At 50.4% G+C, this 23,228-nt stretch overlaps 1 protein-coding gene across 1 annotated transcript in view; it reads right to left on the bottom strand.

The window, feature by feature from the left end:
- Positions 1–14,412, bottom strand: part of LOC141243918 (sialidase-3-like) — a 59,452-nt gene extending 45,040 nt beyond the window's left edge. The window contains exon 1 of the mRNA XM_073668961.1: positions 14,360–14,412. Coding sequence (XP_073525062.1) covers positions 14,360–14,412 — 53 coding nt within the window. The remainder of the gene's footprint in view (positions 1–14,359) is intronic.
- Positions 14,413–23,228: the final 8,816 nt, after the last annotated feature.

Here is a 23,228-nt window from a genome sequence, read left to right as displayed (position 1 = left end):
CAGTGTATCTAATCCTATCCTGTGTGATACCGTCTGCTGAGCCGTGTATCTAATCCTATCCTGTGTGATACTGTCTGCAGAGCTGTGTATCTAATCCTATCCTGTGTGATACTCTCTGCTGAGCCGTGTATCTAATCCTCTCCTGTGTGATACCGTCTGCTGAGCCGTGTATCTAATCCTATCCTGTGTGATACTGTCTGCTGAGCTGTGAATCTCATCCTATCCTATGTGATACTGTCTGCTGAGCCGTGTATCTAATCCTCTCCTGTGTGATACTGTCTGCTGAGCCGTGTATCTAATCCTATTCTGTGTGATACTGTCTGCTGAGCTGTGTATCTAATCCTATCCTGTGTGATACTGTCTGCTGAGCCATGTATCTAATCCTATCCTGTGTGATACCGTCTGCTGACCCGTGTATCTAATCCTATCCTGAGTGATACCGTCTGCTGACCGCTGTATCTAATCCTGTCCTGTGTGATACTGTCTGCTGAGCCGTGTATCTAATCCTATCCTGTGTGATACTGTGTGCTGAGCCGTGTATCTAATCCTATGCTGTGTGATACTGTCTGCTGAGCCGTGTATCTAATCCTCTCACGTGTGATACTGTCTGCTGAGACGTGTATCTAATCCTCTCCTGTGTGATAGTGTCTGCTGATCCATGTATCTAATCCTCTCCTGTGTGATACTGTCTGCTGAGCCATGTATCTAATCCTATCCTGTGTGATACTGTCTGCTGAGCTGTGTATCTAATCCTCTCCTGTGTGATACTGTCTGCTGAGCTGTGTATCTAATCCTCTCCTGTGTGACACTGTCTGCTGAGCTGTGTATCTAATCCTCTCCTGTGTGATACTGTCTGCTGAGCCGTGTATCTAATCCTATGCTGTGTGATACTGTCTGCTGAGCTGTGTATCTAATCCTCTCCTGTGTGATACTGTCTGCTGAGACGTGTATCTAATCCTCTCCTGTGTGATACTGTCTGCTGAGCTGTGTATCTAATCCTCTCCTGTGTGATACTGTCTGCTGATCCATGTATCTAATCCTCTCCTGTGTGATACTGTCTGCTGATCCATGTATCTAATCCTCTCCTGTGTGATACTGTCTGCTGAGCTGTGTATCTAATCCTCTCCTGTGTGATACTGTCTGCTGAGCTGTGTATCTAATCCTCTCCTGTGTGACACTGTCTGCTGAGCTGTGTATCTAATCCTATGCTGTGTGATACTGTCTGCTGAGCTGTGTATCTAATCCTCTCCTGTGTGATACTGTCTGCTGAGACGTGTATCTAATCCTCTCCTGTGTGATACTGTCTGCTGAGCTGTGTATCTAATCCTCTCCTGTGTGATACTGTCTGCTGATCCATGTATCTAATCCTCTCCTGTGTGATACTGTCTGCTGAGCTGTGTATCTAATCCTCTCCTGTGTGATACTGTCTGCTGAGCTGTGTATCTAATCCTATCCTGTGTGATACTGTCTGCTGAGCTGTGTATCTAATCGTATCCTGTGTGATACTGTCTGCTGAGCTGTGTATCTAATCCTATCCTGTGTGATACTGTCTGCTGAGCCATGTATCTAATCCTATCCTGTGTGATACTGTCTGCTGAGCTGTGAATCTCATCCTATCCTATGTGATACTGTCTGCTGAGCCGTGTATCTAATCCTCTCCTGTGTGATACTGTCTGCTGAGCCGTGTATCTAATCCTATTCTGTGTGATACTGTCTGCTGAGCTGTGTATCTAATCCTATCCTGTGTGATACTGTCTGCTGAGCCATGTATCTAATCCTATCCTGTGTGATACCGTCTGCTGACCCGTGTATCTAATCCTATCCTGAGTGATACCGTCTGCTGACCGCTGTATCTAATCCTGTCCTGTGTGATACTGTCTGCTGAGCCGTGTATCTAATCCTATCCTGTGTGATACTGTCTGCTGAGCCGTGTATCTAATCCTATCCTGTGTGATACCGTCTGCTGAGCCGTGTATCTAATCCTATCCTGTGTGATACTGTCTGCTGAGCCGTGTATCTAATCCTATGCTGTGTGATACTGTCTGCTGAGCCGTGTATCTAATCCTCTCACGTGTGATACTGTCTGCTGAGACGTGTATCTAATCCTCTCCTGTGTGATACTGTCTGCTGAGCCATGTATCTAATCCTATCCTGTGTGATACTGTCTGCTGAGCTGTGTATCTAATCCTATCCTGTGTGATACTGTCTGCTGAGCCGTGTATCTAATCCTACCCTGTGTGACACTGTCTGCTGAGCTGTGTATCTAATCCTATCCTGTGTGATACTGTCTGCTGAGCCGTGTATCTAATCCTATGCTGTGTGATACTGTCTGCTGAGCTGTGTATCTAATCCTCTCCTGTTTGATACTGTCTGCTGAGACGTGTATCTAATCCTGTCCTGTGTGATAGTGTCTGCTGATCCATGTATCTAATCCTCTCCTGTGTGATACTGTCTGCTGAGCCATGTATCTAATCCTATCCTGTGTGATACTGTCTGCTGAGCCGTGTATCTAATCCTCTCCTGTGTGATAATGTCTGCTGAGCTGTATCTAATCCTATCCTTTGTGATACCGTCTGCTGAGCCGTGTATCTAATCCTAACCTGTGTGATACTGTCTGCTGAGCCGTGTATCTAATCCTATCCTGTGTGACACTGTCTGCTGAACTGTGTATCTAACCCTCTCCTGTGTGATACTGTCTGCTGAGCCGTGTATCTAATCCTATGCTGTGTGATACTGTCTGCTGAGCCGTGTATCTAATCCTATCCTGTGTGATACTGTCTGCTGAGCCGTGTATCTAATCCTATCCTGTGCGATACTGTCTGCTGAGCTGTGTATCTAATCCTATCCTGTGTGATACTATCTGCTGAGCTGTGTATCTAAAAATATCCTGTGTGATACTGTCTGCTGAGCCGTGTATCTAATCCTATGCTGTGTGATACTGTCTTTTGAGCCGTGTATCTAATCCTATCCTGTGCGATACTGTCTGCTGAGCTGTGTATCTAATCCTATCCTGTGTGATACTGTCTGCTGAGCCGTGCATCTAATCCTCTCCTGTGTGATACTGTCTGCTGAGCCGTGTATCTAATCCTATCCTGTGTGATACTGTCTGCTGAGCCATGTATCTAACCCTCTCCTGTGTGATACTGTCTGCTGAGCCGTGTATCTAACCCTTTCCTGTGTGATACTGTCTGCTGAGCCGTGTATCTAACCCTCTCCTGTGTGATACTGTCTGCTGAGCCGTGTATCTAATCCTATCCTGTGTGATACTGTCTGCTGAGCTGTGTATCTAATCCTATCCTGTGTGATACCGTCTGCTGAGCTGTGTATCTAATCCTCTCCTGTGTGATACTGTCTTCTGAGCCATGTATCTAATCCTGTCCTGTGTGATACGTCTGCTGAGCCGTGTATCTAATCCTTTCCTGTGTGATACTGTCTGCTGAGCCGTGTATCTAATCCTATCCTGTGTGATACCGTCTGCTGAGCCGTGTATCTAATCCTATCCTGTGTGATACTGTCTGCTGAGCCGTGTATCTAATCCTATCCTGTGTGATACTGTCTGCTGAGCCGTGTATCTAATCCTATCCAGTGTGATACCGTCTGCTGAGCCGTGTATCTAATCCTATCCTGTGTGATACTGTCTGCTGAGCCATGTATCTAACCCTCTCCTGTGTGATACTGTCTGCTGAGCCGTGTATCTAACCCTCTCCTGTGTGATACTGTCTGCTGAGCCGTGTATCTAATCCTATCCTGTGTGATACTGTCTGCTGAGCTGTGTATCTAACCCTCTCCTGTGTGATACGGTCTTCTGAGCCATGTATCTAATCCTGTCCTGTGTGATACTGTCTGCTGAGCCGTGTATCTAATCCTATCCTGTGTGATACCGTCTGCTGAGCAGTGTATCTAATCCTATCCTGTGTGATACCGTCTGCTGAGCAGTGTATCTAATCCTATCCTGTGTGATACCGTCTGCTGAGCCGTGTATCTAATCCTATCCTGTGTGATACTGTCTGCAGAGCTGTGTATCTAATCCTATCCTGTGTGATACTCTCTGCTGAGCCGTGTATCTAATCCTCTCCTGTGTGATACCGTCTGCTGAGCCGTGTATCTAATCCTATCCTGTGTGATACTGTCTGCTGAGCTGTGAATCTCATCCTATCCTATGTGATACTGTCTGCTGAGCCGTGTATCTAATCCTCTCCTGTGTGATACTGTCTGCTGAGCCGTGTATCTAATCCTATTCTGTGTGATACTGTCTGCTGAGCTGTGTATCTAATCCTATCCTGTGTGATACTGTCTGCTGAGCCATGTATCTAATCCTATCCTGTGTGATACCGTCTGCTGACCCGTGTATCTAATCCTATCCTGAGTGATACCGTCTGCTGACCGCTGTATCTAATCCTGTCCTGTGTGATACTGTCTGCTGAGCCGTGTATCTAATCCTATCCTGTGTGATACTGTGTGCTGAGCCGTGTATCTAATCCTATGCTGTGTGATACTGTCTGCTGAGCCGTGTATCTAATCCTCTCACGTGTGATACTGTCTGCTGAGACGTGTATCTAATCCTCTCCTGTGTGATACTGTCTGCTGAGCCATGTATCTAATCCTATCCTGTGTGATACTGTCTGCTGAGCTGTGTATCTAATCCTCTCCTGTGTGATAGTGTCTGCTGATCCATGTATCTAATCCTCTCCTGTGTGATACTGTCTGCTGAGCCGTGTATCTAATCCTACCCTGTGTGACACTGTCTGCTGAGCTGTGTATCTAATCCTATCCTGTGTGATACTGTCTGCTGAGCCGTGTATCTAATCCTATGCTGTGTGATACTGTCTGCTGAGCTGTGTATCTAATCCTCTCCTGTTTGATACTGTCTGCTGAGACGTGTATCTAATCCTGTCCTGTGTGATAGTGTCTGCTGATCCATGTATCTAATCCTCTCCTGTGTGATACTGTCTGCTGAGCCATGTATCTAATCCTATCCTGTGTGATACTGTCTGCTGAGCCGTGTATCTAATCCTCTCCTGTGTGATAATGTCTGCTGAGCTGTATCTAATCCTATCCTTTGTGATACCGTCTGCTGAGCCGTGTATCTAATCCTAACCTGTGTGATACTGTCTGCTGAGCCGTGTATCTAATCCTATCCTGTGTGACACTGTCTGCTGAACTGTGTATCTAACCCTCTCCTGTGTGATACTGTCTGCTGAGCCGTGTATCTAATCCTATGCTGTGTGATACTGTCTGCTGAGCCGTGTATCTAATCCTATCCTGTGTGATACTGTCTGCTGAGCTGTGTATCTAATCCTATCCTGTGTGATACTGTCTGCTGAGCCATGTATCTAATCCTATCCTGTGTGATACTGTCTGCTGAGCCGTGTATCTAATCCTATCCTGTGTAATACTGTGTGCTGAGCCGTGTATCTAATCCTATGCTGTGTGATACTGTCTGCTGAGCCGTGTATCTAATCCTCTCACGTGTGATACTGTCTGCTGAGCCGTGTATCTAATCCTCTCCTGTGTGATACTGTCTGCTGAGCCGTGTATCTAATCCTCTCCTGTGTGATACTGTCTGCTGAGCCGTGTATCTAATCCTATCCTGAGTGATACCGTCTGCTGACCGCTGTATCTAATCCTGTCCTGTGTGATACTGTCTGCTGAGCTGTGTATCTAATCGTATCCTGTGTGATACTGTATGCTGAGCTGTGTATCTAATCCCATCCTGTGTTATACTGTCTGCTGAGCCGTGTATCTAATCGTATCCTGTGTGATACTGTATGCTGAGCTGTGTATCTAATCCCATCCTGTGTTATACTGTCTGCTGAGCCGTGTATCTAATCCTATCCTGTGTGATACTGTCTGCTGAGCCGTGTATCTAATCCTATCCTGTGTGATACCGTCTGCTGAGCCATGTATCTAATCCTATCCTGTGTGATACTGTGTGCTGAGCCGTGTATCTAATCCTATGCTGTGTGATACTGTCTGCTGAGCCGTGTATCTAATCCTCTCACGTGTGATACTGTCTGCTGAGACGTGTATCTAATCCTCTCCTGTGTGATAGTGTCTGCTGATCCATGTATCTAATCCTCTCCTGTGTGATACTGTCTGCTGAGCCATGTATCTAATCCTATCCTGTGTGATACTGTCTGCTGAGCTGTGTATCTAATCCTCTCCTGTGTGATACTGTCTGCTGAGCTGTGTATCTAATCCTCTCCTGTGTGACACTGTCTGCTGAGCTGTGTATCTAATCCTATCCTGTGTGATACTGTCTGCTGAGCCGTGTATCTAATCCTATGCTGTGTGATACTGTCTGCTGAGCTGTGTATCTAATCCTCTCCTGTGTGATACTGTCTGCTGAGACGTGTATCTAATCCTCTCCTGTGTGATACTGTCTGCTGATCCATGTATCTAATCCTCTCCTGTGTGATACTGTCTGCTGAGCTGTGTATCTAATCCTCTCCTGTGTGATACTGTCTGCTGATCCATGTATCTAATCCTCTCCTGTGTGATACTGTCTGCTGAGCTGTGTATCTAATCCTCTCCTGTGTGATACTGTCTGCTGAGCTGTGTATCTAATCCTATCCTGTGTGACACTGTCTGCTGAGCAGTGTATCTAATCCTACCCTGTGTGACACTGTCTGCTGAGCTGTGTATCTAATCCTATCCTGTGTGATACTGTCTGCTGAGCTGTGTATCTAATCCTATCCTGTGTGATACTGTCTGCTGAGCCATGTATCTAATCCTATCCTGTGTGATACTGTCTGCTGAGCTGTGTATCTAATCCTATCCTGTGTGATACTGTCTGCTGAACCGTGTATCTAATCCTATCCTGTGTGATACTGTCTGCTGAGCCGTGTATCTAACCCTCTCCTGTGTGATACTATCTGCTGAGCCGTGTATCTAATCCTATCCTGTGTGATAATGTCTGCTGAGCTGTATCTAATCCTATCCTTTGTGATACTGTCTGCTGAGACGTGTATCTAATCCTCTCCTGTGTGATACTGTCTGCTGAGCTGTGTATCCAACCCTCTCCTGTGTGATACTGTCTGCTGAGCCGTGTATCTAATCCTAACCTGTGTGATACTGTCTGCTGAGCCGTGTATCTAATCCTATGCTGTGTGATACTGTCTGCTGAGCCGTGTATCTAATCCTCTCACGTGTGATACTGTCTGCTGAGCCGTGTATCTAACCCTCTCCTGTGTGATACTATCTGCTGAGCCGTGTATCTAATCCTATCCTGTGTGATAATGTCTGCTGAGCTGTATCTAATCCTATCCTTTGTGATACCGTCTGCTGAGCCGTGTATCTAACCCTAACCTGTGTGATACTGTCTGCTGAGCCGTGTATCTAATCCTATCCTGTGTGATACTGTCTGCTGAGCCGTGTATCTAATCCTATGCTGTGTGATACTGTGTGCTGAGCCGTGTATCTAATCCTCTCCTGTGTGATACTGTCTGCTGAGCCGTGTATCTAATCCTATCCTGTGTGATACTGTCTGCTGAGCTGTGTATCTAACCCTATCCTGTGTGATACTGTCTGCTGTGCCATGTATCTAATCCTATCCTGTGTGATACCGTCTGCTGAGCCGTGTATCTAATCCTATCCTGTGTGATACTGTGTGCTGAGCCGTGTATCTAATCCTATGCTGTGTGATACTGTCTGCTGAGCCGTGTATCTAATCCTCTCACGTGTGATACTGTCTGCTGAGCCGTGTGTCTAATCCTCTCCTGTGTGATACTGTCTGCTGAGCTGTGTATCTAATCCTCTCCTGTGTTATAATGTTTGCTGAGCTGTGTATCTAATCCTCTCCTGTGTGATACTGTGTGCTGAGCCGTGTATCTAATTCTATCCTGTGTGATACCGTCGGCTGAGCAGTGTATCTAATCCTATCCTGTGTGATACCGTCTGCTGAGCCGTGTATCTAATCCTATCCTGTGTGATACTGTCTGCAGAGCTGTGTATCTAATCCTATCCTGTGTGATACTCTCTGCTGAGCCGTGTATCAAATCCTCTCCTGTGTGATACCGTCTGCTGAGCCGTGTATCTAATCCTATCCTGTGTGATACTGTCTGCTGAGCTGTGAATCTCATCCTATCCTATGTGATACTGTCTGCTGAGCCGTGTATCTAATCCTCTCCTGTGTGATACTGTCTGCTGAGCCGTGTATCTAATCCTATTCTGTGTGATACTGTCTGCTGAGCTGTGTATCTAATCCTATCCTGTGTGATACTGTCTGCTGAGCCATGTATCTAATCCTATCCTGTGTGATACCGTCTGCTGACCCGTGTATCTAATCCTATCCTGAGTGATACCGTCTGCTGACCGCTGTATCTAATCCTGTCCTGTGTGATACTGTCTGCTGAGCCGTGTATCTAATCCTATCCTGTGTGATACCGTCTGCTGAGCCGTGTATCTAATCCTATCCTGTGTGATACTGTCTGCTGAGCCGTGTATCTAATCCTATGCTGTGTGATACTGTCTGCTGAGCCGTGTATCTAATCCTCTCACGTGTGATACTGTCTGCTGAGACGTGTATCTAATCCTCTCCTGTGTGATACTGTCTGCTGAGCCATGTATCTAATCCTATCCTGTGTGATACTGTCTGCTGAGCTGTGTATCTAATCCTATCCTGTGTGATACTGTCTGCTGAGCCGTGTATCTAATCCTACCCTGTGTGACACTGTCTGCTGAGCTGTGTATCTAATCCTATCCTGTGTGATACTGTCTGCTGAGCCGTGTATCTAATCCTATGCTGTGTGATACTGTCTGCTGAGCTGTGTATCTAATCCTCTCCTGTTTGATACTGTCTGCTGAGACGTGTATCTAATCCTGTCCTGTGTGATAATGTCTGCTGATCCATGTATCTAATCCTCTCCTGTGTGATACTGTCTGCTGAGCCATGTATCTAATCCTATCCTGTGTGATACTGACTGCTGAGCCGTGTATCTAATCCTCTCCTGTGTGATAGTGTCTGCTGATCCATGTATCTAATCCTATCCTGTGTGACACTGTCTGCTGAGCTGTATCTAATCCTATCCTTTGTGATACCGTCTGCTGAGCCGTGTATCTAATCCTAACCTGTGTGATACTGTCTGCTGAGCCGTGTATCTAATCCTATCCTGTGTGACACTGTCTGCTGAACTGTGTATCTAACCCTCTCCTGTGTGATACTGTCTGCTGAGCCGTGTATCTAATCCTATCCTGTGTGATACTGTCTGCTGAGCCGTGTATCTAATCCTATCCTGTGTGATACTGTCTGCTGAGCCGTGTATCTAATCCTATCCTGTGTGATACTGTCTGCTGAGCCGTGTATCTAATCCTATCCTGTGTGATACTATCTGCTGAGCTGTGTATCTAATCCTCTCCTGTGTAATACTATCTGCTGAGCTGTGTATCTAATCCTCTCCTGTGTGATACTGTCTGCTGAGCTGTGTATCTAACCCTTTCCTGTGTGATACTGTCTGCTGAGCCGTGTATCTAATCCTATCTTGTGTGACACTGTCTGCTGAGCCGTGTATCTAATCCTATCCTGTGTGATACTGTCTGCTGAGCCGTGTATCTAATCCTATCCTGTGTGATACTGTCTGCTGAGCTGTGTATCTAACCCTCTCCTGTGTGATACTGTCTGCTGAGCCGTGTATCTAATCCTGTCCTTTGTGATACCGTCTTCTGAGCCGTGTATCTAATCCTATCCTGTGTGATACTGTCTGCTGAGCCGTGTATCTAATCCTATCCTGTGTGATACTGTCTGCTGAGCCGTGTATCTAATCCTATCCTGTGTGATACTGTCTGCTGAGCCGTGTATCTAATCCTATCCTGTGTGATACTGTCTGCTGAGCCGTGTATCTAATCCTATTCTGTGTGATACTGTCTGCTGAGCCGTGTATCTAATCTTATCCTGTGTGATACTGTCTGCTGAGCCGGGTATCTAATCCTATCCTGTGTGATACTGTTTGCTGAGCCGTGTATCTAATCGTCTCCTGTGTGATACTGTCTGCTGAGCCGTGTATCTAATCCTCTACTGTGTGATACTGTCTGCTGAGCCGTGTATCTAATCCTTTTCTGTGTGAAACTGTCTGCTGAGCCGTGTATCTAATCCTATCCTATGTGATACTGTCTGCTGAGCCGTGTATCTAATCCTATTTTGTGTGATAATGTCTGCTGAGCCGTGTATCTAATCCTCTCCTGTGTGATACTATCTGCTGAGCTGTGTATCTAATCCTATGCTGTGTGATATCGTCTGCTGAACTGTGTATCTAATCCTATGCTGTGCGATACTGTCTGCTGAGCCGTGTATCTAATCCTATCCTGTGCGATACTGTCTGCTGAGCCGTGTATCTAATCCTATCCTGTGTGATACTGTCTGCTGAGCTGTGTATCTAATCCTCTCCTGTGTGATACTATCTGCTGAGCTGTGTATCTAATCCTATGCTGTGCGATACCGTCTGCTGAGCTGTGTATCTAATCCTATCCTGTGCGATACTGTCTGCTGAGCTGTGTATCTAATCCTATGCTGTGCGATACTGTCTGCTGAGCCGTGTATCTAATCCTATCCTGTGCGATACTGTCTGCTGAGCTGTGTATCTAATCCTATCCTGTGTGATACTATCTGCTGAGCTGTGTATCTAAAAATATCCTGTGTGATACTGTCTGCTGAGCCGTGTATCTAATCCTATGCTGTGTGATACTGTCTTTTGAGCCGTGTATCTAATCCTATCCTGTGCGATACTGTCTGCTGAGCTGTGTATCTAATCCTCTCCTGTGTGATACTGTCTGCTGAGCTGTGTATCTAAAAATATCCTGTGTGATACTGTCTGCTGAGCTGTGTATCTAATCCTATCCTGTGTGATACTATCTGCTGAGCTGTGTATCTAAAAATATCCTGTGTGATACTGTCTGCTGAGCCGTGTATCTAATCCTATGCTGTGTGATACTGTCTTTTGAGCCGTGTATCTAATCCTATCCTGTGCGATACTATCTGCTGAGCTGTGTATCTAAACCTATCCTGTGTGATACTGTCTGCTGAGCCGTGCATCTAATCCTCTCCTGTGTGATACTGTCTGCTGAGCCGTGTATCTAATCCTATCCTGTGTGATACTGTCTGCTGAGCCGTGTATCTAACCCTCTCCTGTGTGATACTGTCTGCTGAGCCGTGTATCTAACCCTTTCCTGTGTGATACTGTCTGCTGAGCCGTGTATCTAACCCTCTCCTGTGTGATACTGTCTGCTGAGCCGTGTATCTAATCCTATCCTGTGTGATACTGTCTGCTGAGCTGTGTATCTAATCCTATCCTGTGTGATACCGTCTGCTGAGCTGTGTATCTAATCCTCTCCTGTGTGATACTGTCTTCTGAGCCATGTATCTAATCCTGTCCTGTGTGATACGTCTGCTGAGCCGTGTATCTAATCCTTTCCTGTGTGATACTGTCTGCTGAGCCGTGTATCTAATCCTATCCTGTGTGATACCGTCTGCTGAGCTGTGTATCTAATCCTCTCCTGTGTGATACTGTCTTCTGAGCCATGTATCTAATCCTGTCCTGTGTGATACGTCTGCTGAGCCGTGTATCTAATCCTTTCCTGTGTGATACTGTCTGCTGAGCCGTGTATCTAATCCTATCCTGTGTGATACCGTCTGCTGAGCCGTGTATCTAATCCTATCCTGTGTGATACTGTCTGCTGAGCCGTGTATCTAACCCTCTCCTGTGTGATACTGTCTGCTGAGCCGTGTATCTAACCCTCTCCTGTGTGATACTGTCTGCTGAGCCGTGTATCTAATCCTATCCTGTGTGATACTGTCTGCTGAGCTGTGTATCTAACCCTCTCCTGTGTGATACGGTCTTCTGAGCCATGTATCTAATCCTGTCCTGTGTGATACTGTCTGCTGAGCCATGTATCTAATCCTATCCTGTGTGATACCGTCTGCTGAGCAGTGTATCTAATCCTATCCTGTGTGATACCGTCTGCTGAGCCGTGTATCTAATCCTATCCTGTGTGATACTGTCTGCAGAGCTGTGTATCTAATCCTATCCTGTGTGATACTCTCTGCACTTTACTCACTTTACTCTGCATGCCGGCGACGTCTGGGCCTGTGACCTGAGAGGAGAATAAGGTGAGCACACGACTGTCCGCGCCTCTGCCTTATCGTGAATACATACTATTACCTGTCCTGAGGCTGGCATGGTGTTTCAGGGGGCTCACTTTACACTGCATGCCAGCGACGTCTGCGTCTGTGACCTGAGAAGAGAATAAGGTGAGCACACGACTGTCCACACCTCTGCCTTATCGTGAATACATACTATTACCTGTCCTGCGGCCGGCATGGTGTTTCAGGGGGCTCACTTTACACTGCATTCCGGCGACGTCTGCGTCTGTGACCTGAGAGGAGAATAAGGTGAGCACACGACTGTCCGCGCCTCTGCCTTATCGTGAATACATACTATTACCTGTCCTGCGGCCGGCATGGTGTTTCAGGGGGCTCACTTTACACTGCATGCCGGCAACGTCTGCGTCTGTGACCTGGGAGGAGAATAAGGTGAGCACACGACTGTCCGCGCCTCTGCCTTATCGCGAATACATATTATTACCTGTCCTGCGGCCGGCATGGTGTTTCAGGCGGCTCACTTTACACTGCATGCCGGCGACATCTGCGTCTGTGACCTGAGAGGAGAATAAGGTGAGCACACGACTGTCCGCACCTCTGCCTTATCGTGAATACATACTATTACCTGTCCTGCGGCCGGCATGGTGTTTCAGGGGGCTCACTGTACACTGCATGCCGGCAACGTCTGCGTCTGTGACCTGGGAGGAGAATAAGGTGAGCACACGACTGTCCGCGCCTCTGCCTTATCGCGAATACATACTACTACCTGTCCTGCGGCCGGCATGGTGTTTCAGGGGGCTCACTTTACTCTGCATGCCGGCAACGTCTGCGTCTGTGACCTGGGAGGAGAATAAGGTGAGCACACGACTGTCTGCGCCTCTGCCTTATTGCGAATACATACTATTACCTGTGCGGCGACCGGCATGGTGTTTCAGGGGGCTCACTTTACACTACATGCCGGCGACGTCTGCGTCTGTGACCTGAGAGGAGAATAAGGTGAGCACACGACTGTCCGTGCCTCTGACTTATCGTGAGTACATACTATTACCTGTCCTGAGGCCGGCATGGTGTTTCAGGGCGCTCACTTTACTCTGCATGCCGGCAACGTCTGCGTCTGTGACCTGAGAGGAGAATAAGGTGAGCACACGACTGTCCGCGCCTCTGCCTTATCGCGAATACATACTATTACCTGTCCTGCGGCCGGCATGGTGTTTCAGGGGGCTCATTTCCGGTGACTACCTCTTGAAGCTCATCAAGAGAATGCCAAGAGTGTGCAAAGCAGTCATCAAAGCAAAAGGTGGCTACTGTGAAGAACCTAGAATATAAGACATATTTTCCGTTGTTTCACACTTTTTTGTTAAGTATATAATTCCACATGTGGTAATTCATAGTTTTGATGCCTTCAGTGTGAATGTACAATTTTCATAGTCAATAAAATACAGAAAAATCTTTAAATGAGAAGGTGTGTCCAAACTTTTGGTCAGTACTGTACGTCCGCTGTGTTCCGTCTTTCATGATGGCAATACTTACATCCGGTCCAGGAGCAGGATAAGTGATGGCCCAGGGCTCCAGGGGGGATTTTTATAGCCCCTTACTGTTGTCATGCCATAATTCAATGACATAGCGAGTGGGTTTGGCCCCTTTGTTTAGTCAGAGGGTGTGGTCGGGTGTGGTCTAAGCGATTTGCATATTTCGCTCCGGATTTCGGAAAAGGAACATTGTGATATCAACATGGCGTCTAGAAGGAGATACAGACGCGCCCAGACGTCACCGCAGACTTATGCCATAAACAGAATGGTCTTGTTGCCCATAGCAACCAGCCACAATGCAGCATTCCGAGCCACTTTAGAAGTAAAAGCTGAGCTGTGATTGGTTGCTACGGGCAACAAGTTTATCTTAGTGAACCCACTTTGTCCTGTGTGGAGTCGCCTTTAAGAGACGGCTGAACAGAATGTGTAACATTTCAGGATATTTCTAGATTTTGAGTGGAAATGATCCAGAGGCAGAACCTGATCTCATGTTTATCTGTTCACAGACGCAGGCAGCGCCATTATTAAAGCCGACCGGTGAGAAGGGGACGTCTCCCGCTAGCGATGGCTCCGTACTAACGTCCAGACGTGCACGAGCGTCACCATAAAAAAATAAAACCGTTACAGATAACTAGAGCAGAATCCGGTGTCCTGTGATTACTTGATGACGTGGCGTTTGCTACCTTATATTCAGGCTGAATCCCCCTTATATAATCCTCAGTGACGGACGTGCACCCACCATACACAAGCAGCAATGGATGCCGGGATTAGGGCTCGTACCACGCTGGACATCGCGCCAGAGCTCATGATACCATCAGATCTAGCGCCTAATGCAAGAGTTAAATGTCGCTGTCAGAAATATTTTATGCCACTTGGGATTTCTTTTAGTTTTTCACTTCATTACGTGGTAAAATTAATGGCGTCACAGAAAAAAAATTACAATAAAAATTAAATGCTCGGTCCTTAAGGCGATGGTCACACGTTCAGTATTTTACATCACTTATTTGGAAGCCAAAACCAGGAGTGGGTGAAAAATACAGATGTAAAATACGGACCGTGTGCACATGGCCTGAGGCTTCATTCACACAATGAATTTTCGATGCTGCGTTTTTTCCCCCAAAAAATTCAGGTAACCTGTTTTACTTATTGGGTGCAGAAAATCTGCAACATCAAAAAGCCACCAAAAAACTCATCATGGGAACTTAACCTAAGACGGTTAGGGTCTGTGCACACATTGCAGATTGGTCACAAAACCTGCAGGGTTTCCTGATGCCAGCAAAGTGAATGAGGATTCTGAAGTCTCATGCACACGTTGCATATTTCTGACCTCCAGATTTAAATCTGCAGCATGTCAATCGTTTCAGCACTTTTGATGCAAAAAATCCGCACCAAAAACGCATAAAAAAAAGTATTGTACGCTGCGTTTTTCCTGCCAAGAGAAATGGTGCAGAAATTTCTGCACCCAACACTTAACGTGTGCACATACCCTTAAAGAAGATGACAATACACTATACAGTTGTGAATGCAGTATAATTAATGTACAAATGATCACATGCTCCAAGGGGAACAATTAACCAGTTTAAAACTTTTTTTAATTAAAAAAAATATATATAATTAATCCTCCCCCTGTATTGGACCAGACCTCCTCCTGTACTGTGCACCCCCCCCTGTACTGGACCAGACCTCCTCCTGTACTGTGCACCCCCCTGTACTGGACCAGACCTCCTCCTGTACTGTGCACCCCCCTGTACTGGACAAGACCTCCCCCTATACTGTGCACCCCCCCCTGTACTGGACCAGACCTCCCCCTGTACTGTGCACCCCCCCCCCTGTACTGGACCAGACCTCCCCCTGTACTGTGCAACCCCCCCCCCTGTACTGGACCAGACCTCCCCCTGTACTGTGCGCCCCCCCCCCCCCTGTACTGGACCAGACCTCCCCCTGTACTGAGCAACACCCCCCCCCCCCTGTACTGGACCAGACCCCCCCCCTGTACTGTGCATTCCCCCCCCTGTACTGGACCAGACCTCCTCCTGTACTGTGCACCCCCCTGTACTGGACAAGACCTCCCCCTATACTGTGCACCCCCCCCTGTACTGGACCAGACCTCCCCCTGTACTGTGCACCCCCCCCCCCTGTACTGGACCAGACCTCCCCCTGTACTGTGCACCCCCCCCCTCCCTGTACTGGACCAGACCTCCCCCTGTACTGTGCACCCCCCCCCCTGTACTGGACCAGACCTCCTCCTGTACTGTGAACTCCCCTGACTCCCCTGTACTGTGCACCCCCCTGTACTGGACCAGACCTCCTCCTGTACTGTGCACCCCGCTGTACTGGACAAGACCTCCCCCTATACTGTGCACCCCCCCTGTACTGGACCAGACCTCCCCCTGTACTGTGCAACCCCCCCCCCCTGTACTGGACCAGACCTCCCCCTGTACTGTGCGCCCCCCCCCCTGTACTGGACCAGACCTCCCCCTGTACTGTGCATTTTCCCCCCTGTACTGGACCAGACCTCCTCCTGTACTGTGCACCCCCCTGTACTGGACAAGACCTCCCCCTATACTGTGCACCCCCCCTGTACTGGACCAGACCTCCCCCTGTACTGTGCACCCCCCCCCCTGTACTGGACCAGACCTCCCCCTGTACTGTGCACCCCCCCCCTGTACTGGACCAGACCTCCCCCTGTACTGTGCACCCCCACCCCCTGTACTGGACCAGACCTCCCCCTGTACTGTGCAACACCCCCCCCCCCTGTACTGGACCAGACCTCCCCCTGTACTGTGCACTCCCCCCCTGTACTGGACAAGACCTCCCCCTGTTCTGTGCACCCTCCCCCCTCCCTGTACTGGACCAGACCTCCCCCTGTACTGTGCACCCCCCTGTACTGGACCAGACCTCCTCCTGTACGGTGCACCCCCCTGTACTGGACAAGACCTCCCCCTGTACTGTGCACCCCCCCCCTGTACTGGACCAGACCTCCCCCTGTACTGTGCACCCCCCTGACCCCCCTGTACTGTGCACCCCCCTGTACTGGACCAGACCTCCTCCTGTACTGTGCACCCCCCTGTACTGGACAAGACCTCCCCCTATACTGTGCACCCCCCCCTGTACTGGACCAGACCTCCCCCTGTACTGTGCACCTCCCCCCCCTGTACTGGACCAGACCTCCCCCTGTACTGTGCACCCCCCCCCCTGTACTGGACCAGACCTCCCCCTGTACTGTGCACCCCCCCCCTGTACTGGACCAGACCTCCCCCTGTACTGTGCAACACCCCCCACCCTGTACTGGACCAGACCTCCCCCTGTACTGTGCATTCCCCCCCCTGTACTGGACCAGACCTCCTCCTGTACTGTGCACCACCCTGTACTGTGAACAGACCTCCTCCTGTACTGTGCACCCCCCTGTACTGGACAAGACCCCCCCCCTTGTACTGTGCACCCCCCCCCATACTGGACCAGACCTCCCCCTGCACTGTGCACCCCACCCCTGTACTGGACCAGACCTCCCACACCTCCCCCTGTACTGGACCAGACCTCCTCCTGTACTGGACCAGACCTCTCTCTGTACTGTGCTCCCCCCTGTACTGTGAACAGACCTCCCCCTGTACTGGACCAGTCATCCTCCTGTTCTGTGCACCCCCCTGTACTGGACCAGACCTCCTCCTGTACTGTGCACCCCCCCTGTACTGTGAACACACCTCCCCCTGTACTGTGCACCCCCCTGTACTGGACCAGACCTCCTCCTGTACTGTGAAACCCCCCTGTACTGTGAACACACCTCCCCCTGTACTGGAACAGACCTCCTCCTGTATTGTGCAACCCCCCTCTACTGTGAACACACCTCCCCCTGTACTGGACCAGACCTCCTCCTGTACTGGACCAGACCTCCCCCTGTACTGTGCACCCCCTTGTACAGGACCATACCTCCTCCTGTACTGTGCACCCCCCTGTACGGGACAAGACCTCCCCCTGTACTGTGCACCCCCCTGTACTGGACCAGACCTACTCCTGCACTGTGCACCCCCCTGTACTGGACCAGACCTCCCCCTGTACTGTGCACCCCCCCCTGTACTGGATCAGACCTCCCCCTGTACTGTGCACCCCCCCCCCCTGTACTGTACCAGACCTCCCCCTGTACTGTGCACCCCCCCTGTACTGGACCAGACCTCCCTCTGTACTGTGAACAGACCTCCTCCTGTACTGTGCACCCCCCTGTACTGTGAACAGACCTCCTCCTGTACTGTGCACCCGACTGTACTGGACAAGACCCCCCCGCCCCCGTACTGGACCAGACCTCCCCCTGCACTGTGCACCCCACCCCTGTACTGGACCAGACCTCCCCCACCTCCCCCTGTACTGCACCAGACCTCCTCCTGTACTGGACCAGACCTCCCTCTGTACTGTGCACCCCCCTGTACAGGACCAGACCTCCCCCTGTTCTGTGCACCCCCCTGTACTGGACCAGACCTCCTCCTGTACTGTGCACCCCCCCTGTACTGGACCAGACCTCCCCCTGTACTGTGCACCCCCCTGTACTGGACCAGACCTCCCTCTGTACTGTGCACCCCCTGTACTGTGAACAGACCTCCCCCTGTACTGGACCAGTCATCCTCCTGTTCTGTGCACCCCCCTGTACTGGACCAGACCTCCTCCTGTACTGTGCACCCCCCCTGTACTGTGAACACACCTCCCCCTGTACTGTGCACCCCCCTGTACTGGACCAGACCTCCTCCTGTACTGTCCAACCCCCCTGTACTGTGAACACACCTCCCCCTGTACTGGACCAGACCTCCTCCTGTACTGTGCAACCCCCCTCTACTGTGAACACACCTCCCCCTGTACTGGACCAGACCTCCTCCTGTACTGGACCAGACCTCCCCCTGTACTGTGCACCCCCCTGTACTGGACCAGACCTCCTCCTGTACTGTGCACCCCCCTGTACTGGACCAGACCTCCTCCTGTACTGTGCACCCCCCTGTACTGGACCAGACCTCCTCCTGTACTGTGCACCCCCCTGTACTGGACCAGACCTCCTCCTGTACTGTGCACCCCCCCTGTACTGTGAACACACCTCCCCCTGTACTGTGCACCCCCCTGTACTGGACCAGACCTCCTCCTGTACTGTGCAACCCCCCTGTACTGTGAACACACCTCCCCCTGTACTGGACCAGACCTCCTCCTGTACTGTGCAACCCCCCTCTACTGTGAACACACCTCCCCCTGTACTGGACCAGACCTCCTCCTGTACTGGACCAGACCTCCCCCTGTACTGTGCACCCCCCTGTACTGGACCAGACCTCCTCCTGTACTGTGCACCCCCTGTACTGGACCAGACCTCCCCCTGTACTGGACAAGACCTCCCCCTGTACTGTGCACCCCCCTGTACTGGACCAGACCTCCCTCTGTTCTGTGCACCCCCCTGTACTGGACCAGACCTCCTCCTGTACTGGACCAGACCACCTCCTGTTCTGTGCACCCCCTGTACTGGACCAGACCTCCTCCTGTACTGGACCAGACCTCCCCCTGTACTGTGCACCCCCCTAATCACTGGAATTCTAACACAAAGTAGAAGTCATTGTACTTTACATTGTCTCAGCTTTATTAGCTCCCTGGTTCATCCTTTTAACAGTCACTGCAGAGATTTAAAGGGGCAGCACATTGTAGATAAAGGAAAAGTTTCATCATTCACAAAAATCTGTAGACTGTGCGGTGTCACATGCACTGAGGTAATGGAAACATAGGGCACTGAAGGGAACAGAAAAGTCTGGAGGAGGACAGAGGAGTCTGGAGGAGGACAAAGAAGTCTGAAAGCGACAGGGGAGTCTAAAGGAGAACAGTGGGGTCTGGAGAGGAATAGAAGAGTTTGGAGGGGAACATAAGAGTCTGGAGGGGAACAGAGGAGTCTGGAGGGGAACAGTGGGGTCTGGAGAAGAAGAGGGGGGTCTTGAGAGGAACAGAGGAGTCTGGAGGGGAACAGACGGGTATGGAGAAGAACACAAGTGTATGGAGGAGAACAGAGGAGTCTGGAGAGGACATAGGAGTCTGAAGGAGAAAGAGGAGTCTAGAGGAGACAGAGGAGTCTGAAGGGGATAGAGGAGTCTGGAGAGGAGCAGAGGAGTCTGGAGGACATCAGAGGAGTCTGGAGAGCACAGGAGGAGTCTGGAGGGGACAGAGGAGTCTGGACGAGAACAGAAGAGTCTGGAGGAGAACAGAGGGGTCTGGAGGAGAACAGAAGAGTCTGGAGGGGAACAGAAGAGTCTGGAGGGGAACAGAGGGGTCTGGAGAGGAACAGAGGAGTCTGGAGGGGACACAGGAGTCTGGAGGGGACACAGGAGTCTGGAGGGGACACAGGAGTCTGGAGGGGAAGAGAGAAGTTTGGAGAAGAACAGAGGAGTCTGGAGGAGAAGAGAGGAGTCTGGAGGAGAAGACAGGAGTCTGGAGGAGAAGAGAGGAGTCTGGAGGAGAAGAGAGGAGTCTGGAGGAGAAGAGAGCAGTCTGGAGGGGAACAGAAGAGTCTGGAGGGGAACAGAAGAGTCTGGAGGGGAACAAAAGAGTCTGGAGGGGAACAAAAGAGTCTGGAGGAGGACAGAGAAGTTTGGAGGGGAAGAGAGAAGTTTGGAGGGGAACAGAGAAGTCTGGAGGGCAACAGAGGAGTCTGGAGAAGACAGGAGTCTGGAGAAGACAGAGGAGTCTGGAGGAGAAGAGAGGCGTCTGGAGAGGAACAGAGGAGTCTGGAGGGCAACAGAGGAGTCTGGAGGGCAACAGAGGAGTCTGGAGGGCAACAGAGAAGTCTGGAGGAAGACATAGGAGTCTGAAGGAGAACAGTTGGGCCTGGAGAGGAACAGAGGAGTCTGGAGAGGAACAGAGGAGTCTGGAGAGGAAAAGAGGAGTCTGGAGAGGAAAAGAGGAGTCTGGAGAGGAAGAAAAGGGTCTGGAGAGGAACAGAGGAGTCTGGAGAGGAACAGAAGAGTCTGGAGGGGAATAGAAGAGTATGGAGGGGAACAGAGGGGTCTGGAGAGGAACAGAGTAGTCTGGAGGAGAACAGAGGAGGCTGGAGGGGACACAGGAGTCTGGAGGGGACACAGGAGTCTGGAGGGGAACAAAAGAGTATGGAGAAGAACAGAGGAGTCTGGAGGAGAAGAGAGGAGTCTGGAGGAGAAGACAGGAGTCTGGAGGAGAAGAGAGGAGTCTGGCGGAGAAGAGAGGAGTCTGGAGGAGAAGAGAGGAGTCTGGAGGAGAAGAGAGGAGTCTGGAGGGGAACAGAGCAGTCTGGAGGGGAACAGAGCAGTGTGGAGGGGAACAGAGCAGTCTGGAGGGGAACAGAAGTGTCTGGAGGGGAACAGAAGTGTCTGGAGGGGAACAGAAGAGTCTGGAGGGGAACAGAAGAGTCTGGAGGGGAACAAAAGAGTCTGGAGGGGAACAGATGAGTCTGGAGGGCGACAGAGGAGTCTGGAGGGGGACAGAGAAGTTTGGAGGGGAAGAGAGAAGTTTGGAGGGGAACAGAGGAGTCTGGAGGGCAACAGAGGAGTCTGGAGGGCAACAGAGGAGTCTGGAAAGCAACAGAGGAGTCTGGAGAAGACAGGAGTCTTGAGATCTGGAGAAGACAGAGGAGTCTGGAGGAGAAGAGAGGCGTCTGGAGAGGAACAGAGGAGTCTGGAGGGCAATAGAGGAGTCTGGATGGCAACAGAGAATTCTGGAGGAAGACATAGGAGTCTGAAGGAGAACAGTTGGGTCTGGAGAGGAACAGAGGAGTCTGGAGAGGAACAGAGGAGTCTGGAGAGGAAGAAAAGGGTCTGGAGAGGAACAGAGGAGTCTGGAGAGGAACAGAAGAGTCTGGAGAGGAACAGAAGAGTATGGAGAGGAACAGAGGAATCTGGAGGGGAATAGGGGTGTATGGAGGGGAACAGAGGAGTATGGTGGGGAACAGAGAAGTCTGGAGGGGACTGCGGAGTCTGGAGAGGAACAGAGGGGTCTGGAGGAAACAGAGGAGACAGAGGAGTCTGGAGGGGAACAGAGGAATCTGGAGAGCACAGAGGAGTCTGGAGGGGACAGAGGAGTCTGAAGGAGAACAGAGGCATCTGAAGGAGAACAGAGGCATCTGAAGGAGAACAGAAAGGTCTGGATGGGAACAAAAAGGTCTGGATGGGAACAGAAGAATATGGAGGAGAACAGGGGAGTATGGAGGGGAACAGGGGAGTATGGAGGGGAACAGAGGAGTCTGGAGGGGAACAGAGGAGTCTGGAGGGGAACAGAGGAGTCTGGGGGGGATTAAGGAGTCTGGAGGGGACTAAGGAGTCTGGAGGGGACAGAGGAGTCTGGAGGGGATTAACGAATCTGGAGGGGACAGAAGAGTCTGGAGGAGACAGAGGAATGTGGAGGGGAATAGAGGAATGTGGAGGGGAATAGAGGAGTCTGTAGGGGAAAAGAGGAGTCTGAAGAGGACAGTGGAGTCTGGCGAGGAACAGTGGAGTCTGGAGGAGACAGAGGAGTCTATAGGGGACAGAGGAGTTTGGAGGGGAACAGAAGAGTTTGGAGGGGAACAGAGGAGTCTGGAGGGGAACAGAGGAGTCTGGAGAGGAAAAGAGGAGTCTGGAGAGGAAGAAAAGGGTCTGGAGAGGAACAGAGGAGTCTGGAGAGGAACAGAAGAGTCTGGAGAGGAACAGAAGAGTATGGAGAGGAACAGAGGAATCTGGAGGGGAATAGGGGTGTATGGAGGGGAACAGAGGAGTATGGTGGGGAACAGAGGAGTCTGGAAGAGATTATGGAGTCTGGAGGGGACTGCGGAGTCTGGAGAGGAACAGAGGGGTCTGGAGGAAACAGAGGAGACAGAGGAGTCTGGAGGGGAACAGAGGAATCTGGAGAGCACAGAGGAGTCTGGAGGGGACAGAGGAGTCTGAAGGAGAACAGAGGCATCTGAAGGAGAACAGAAAGGTCTGGATGGGAACAAAAAGGTCTGGATGGGAACAGAAGAATATGGAGGAGAACAGGGGAGTATGGAGGGGAACAGGGGAGTATGGAGGGGAACAGAGGAGTCTGGAGGGGAACAGAAGAGTCTGGAGGGGAACAGAGGAGTCTGGGGGGGATTAAGGAGTCTGGAGGGGACTAAGGAGTCTGGAGGGGACAGAGGAGTCTGGAGGGGATTAACGAATCTGGAGGGGACAGAAGAGTCTGGAGGAGACAGAGGAATGTGGAGGGGAATAGAGGAGTCTGTAGGGGAAAAGAGGAGTCTGAAGAGGACAGTGGAGTCTGGCGAGGAACAGTGGAGTCTGGAGGAGACAGAGGAGTCTATAGGGGACAGAGGAGTTTGGAGGGGAACAGAAGAGTTTGGAGGGGAACAGAGGAGTCTGGAGGGGAACAGAGGAGTCTGGAGGGGAACAGAAGAGTATAGAGGGAAACAGAGGAGTCTGTAGGGGACAGAGGAGTCTGGAGGAGAACAGAGGAGTCTGGAGGAGAACAGAGGAGTATGGAGGAAAACAGAAGAGTTGGAGGGGAACAGAAGAGTATGGAGGGGAACAGAAGAGTCTGGAGGAGAACAGACGGGTCTGAAGAGGAACACAAGTGTATGGAGGAGAACAGAGGAGTCTGGAGAGGACAGAGGAGTCTGG

This window comes from Phyllobates terribilis, unplaced genomic scaffold (genome assembly GCF_046119375.1).
Source record: "Phyllobates terribilis strain yellow unplaced genomic scaffold, ASM4611937v1 Scaffold_2__4_contigs__length_985480577, whole genome shotgun sequence".
NCBI lineage: Eukaryota > Metazoa > Chordata > Amphibia > Anura > Dendrobatidae > Phyllobates > Phyllobates terribilis.
Note: the sequence above shows the minus strand (reverse complement) of the source record. Positions and strands in the feature narration are given on the sequence as shown.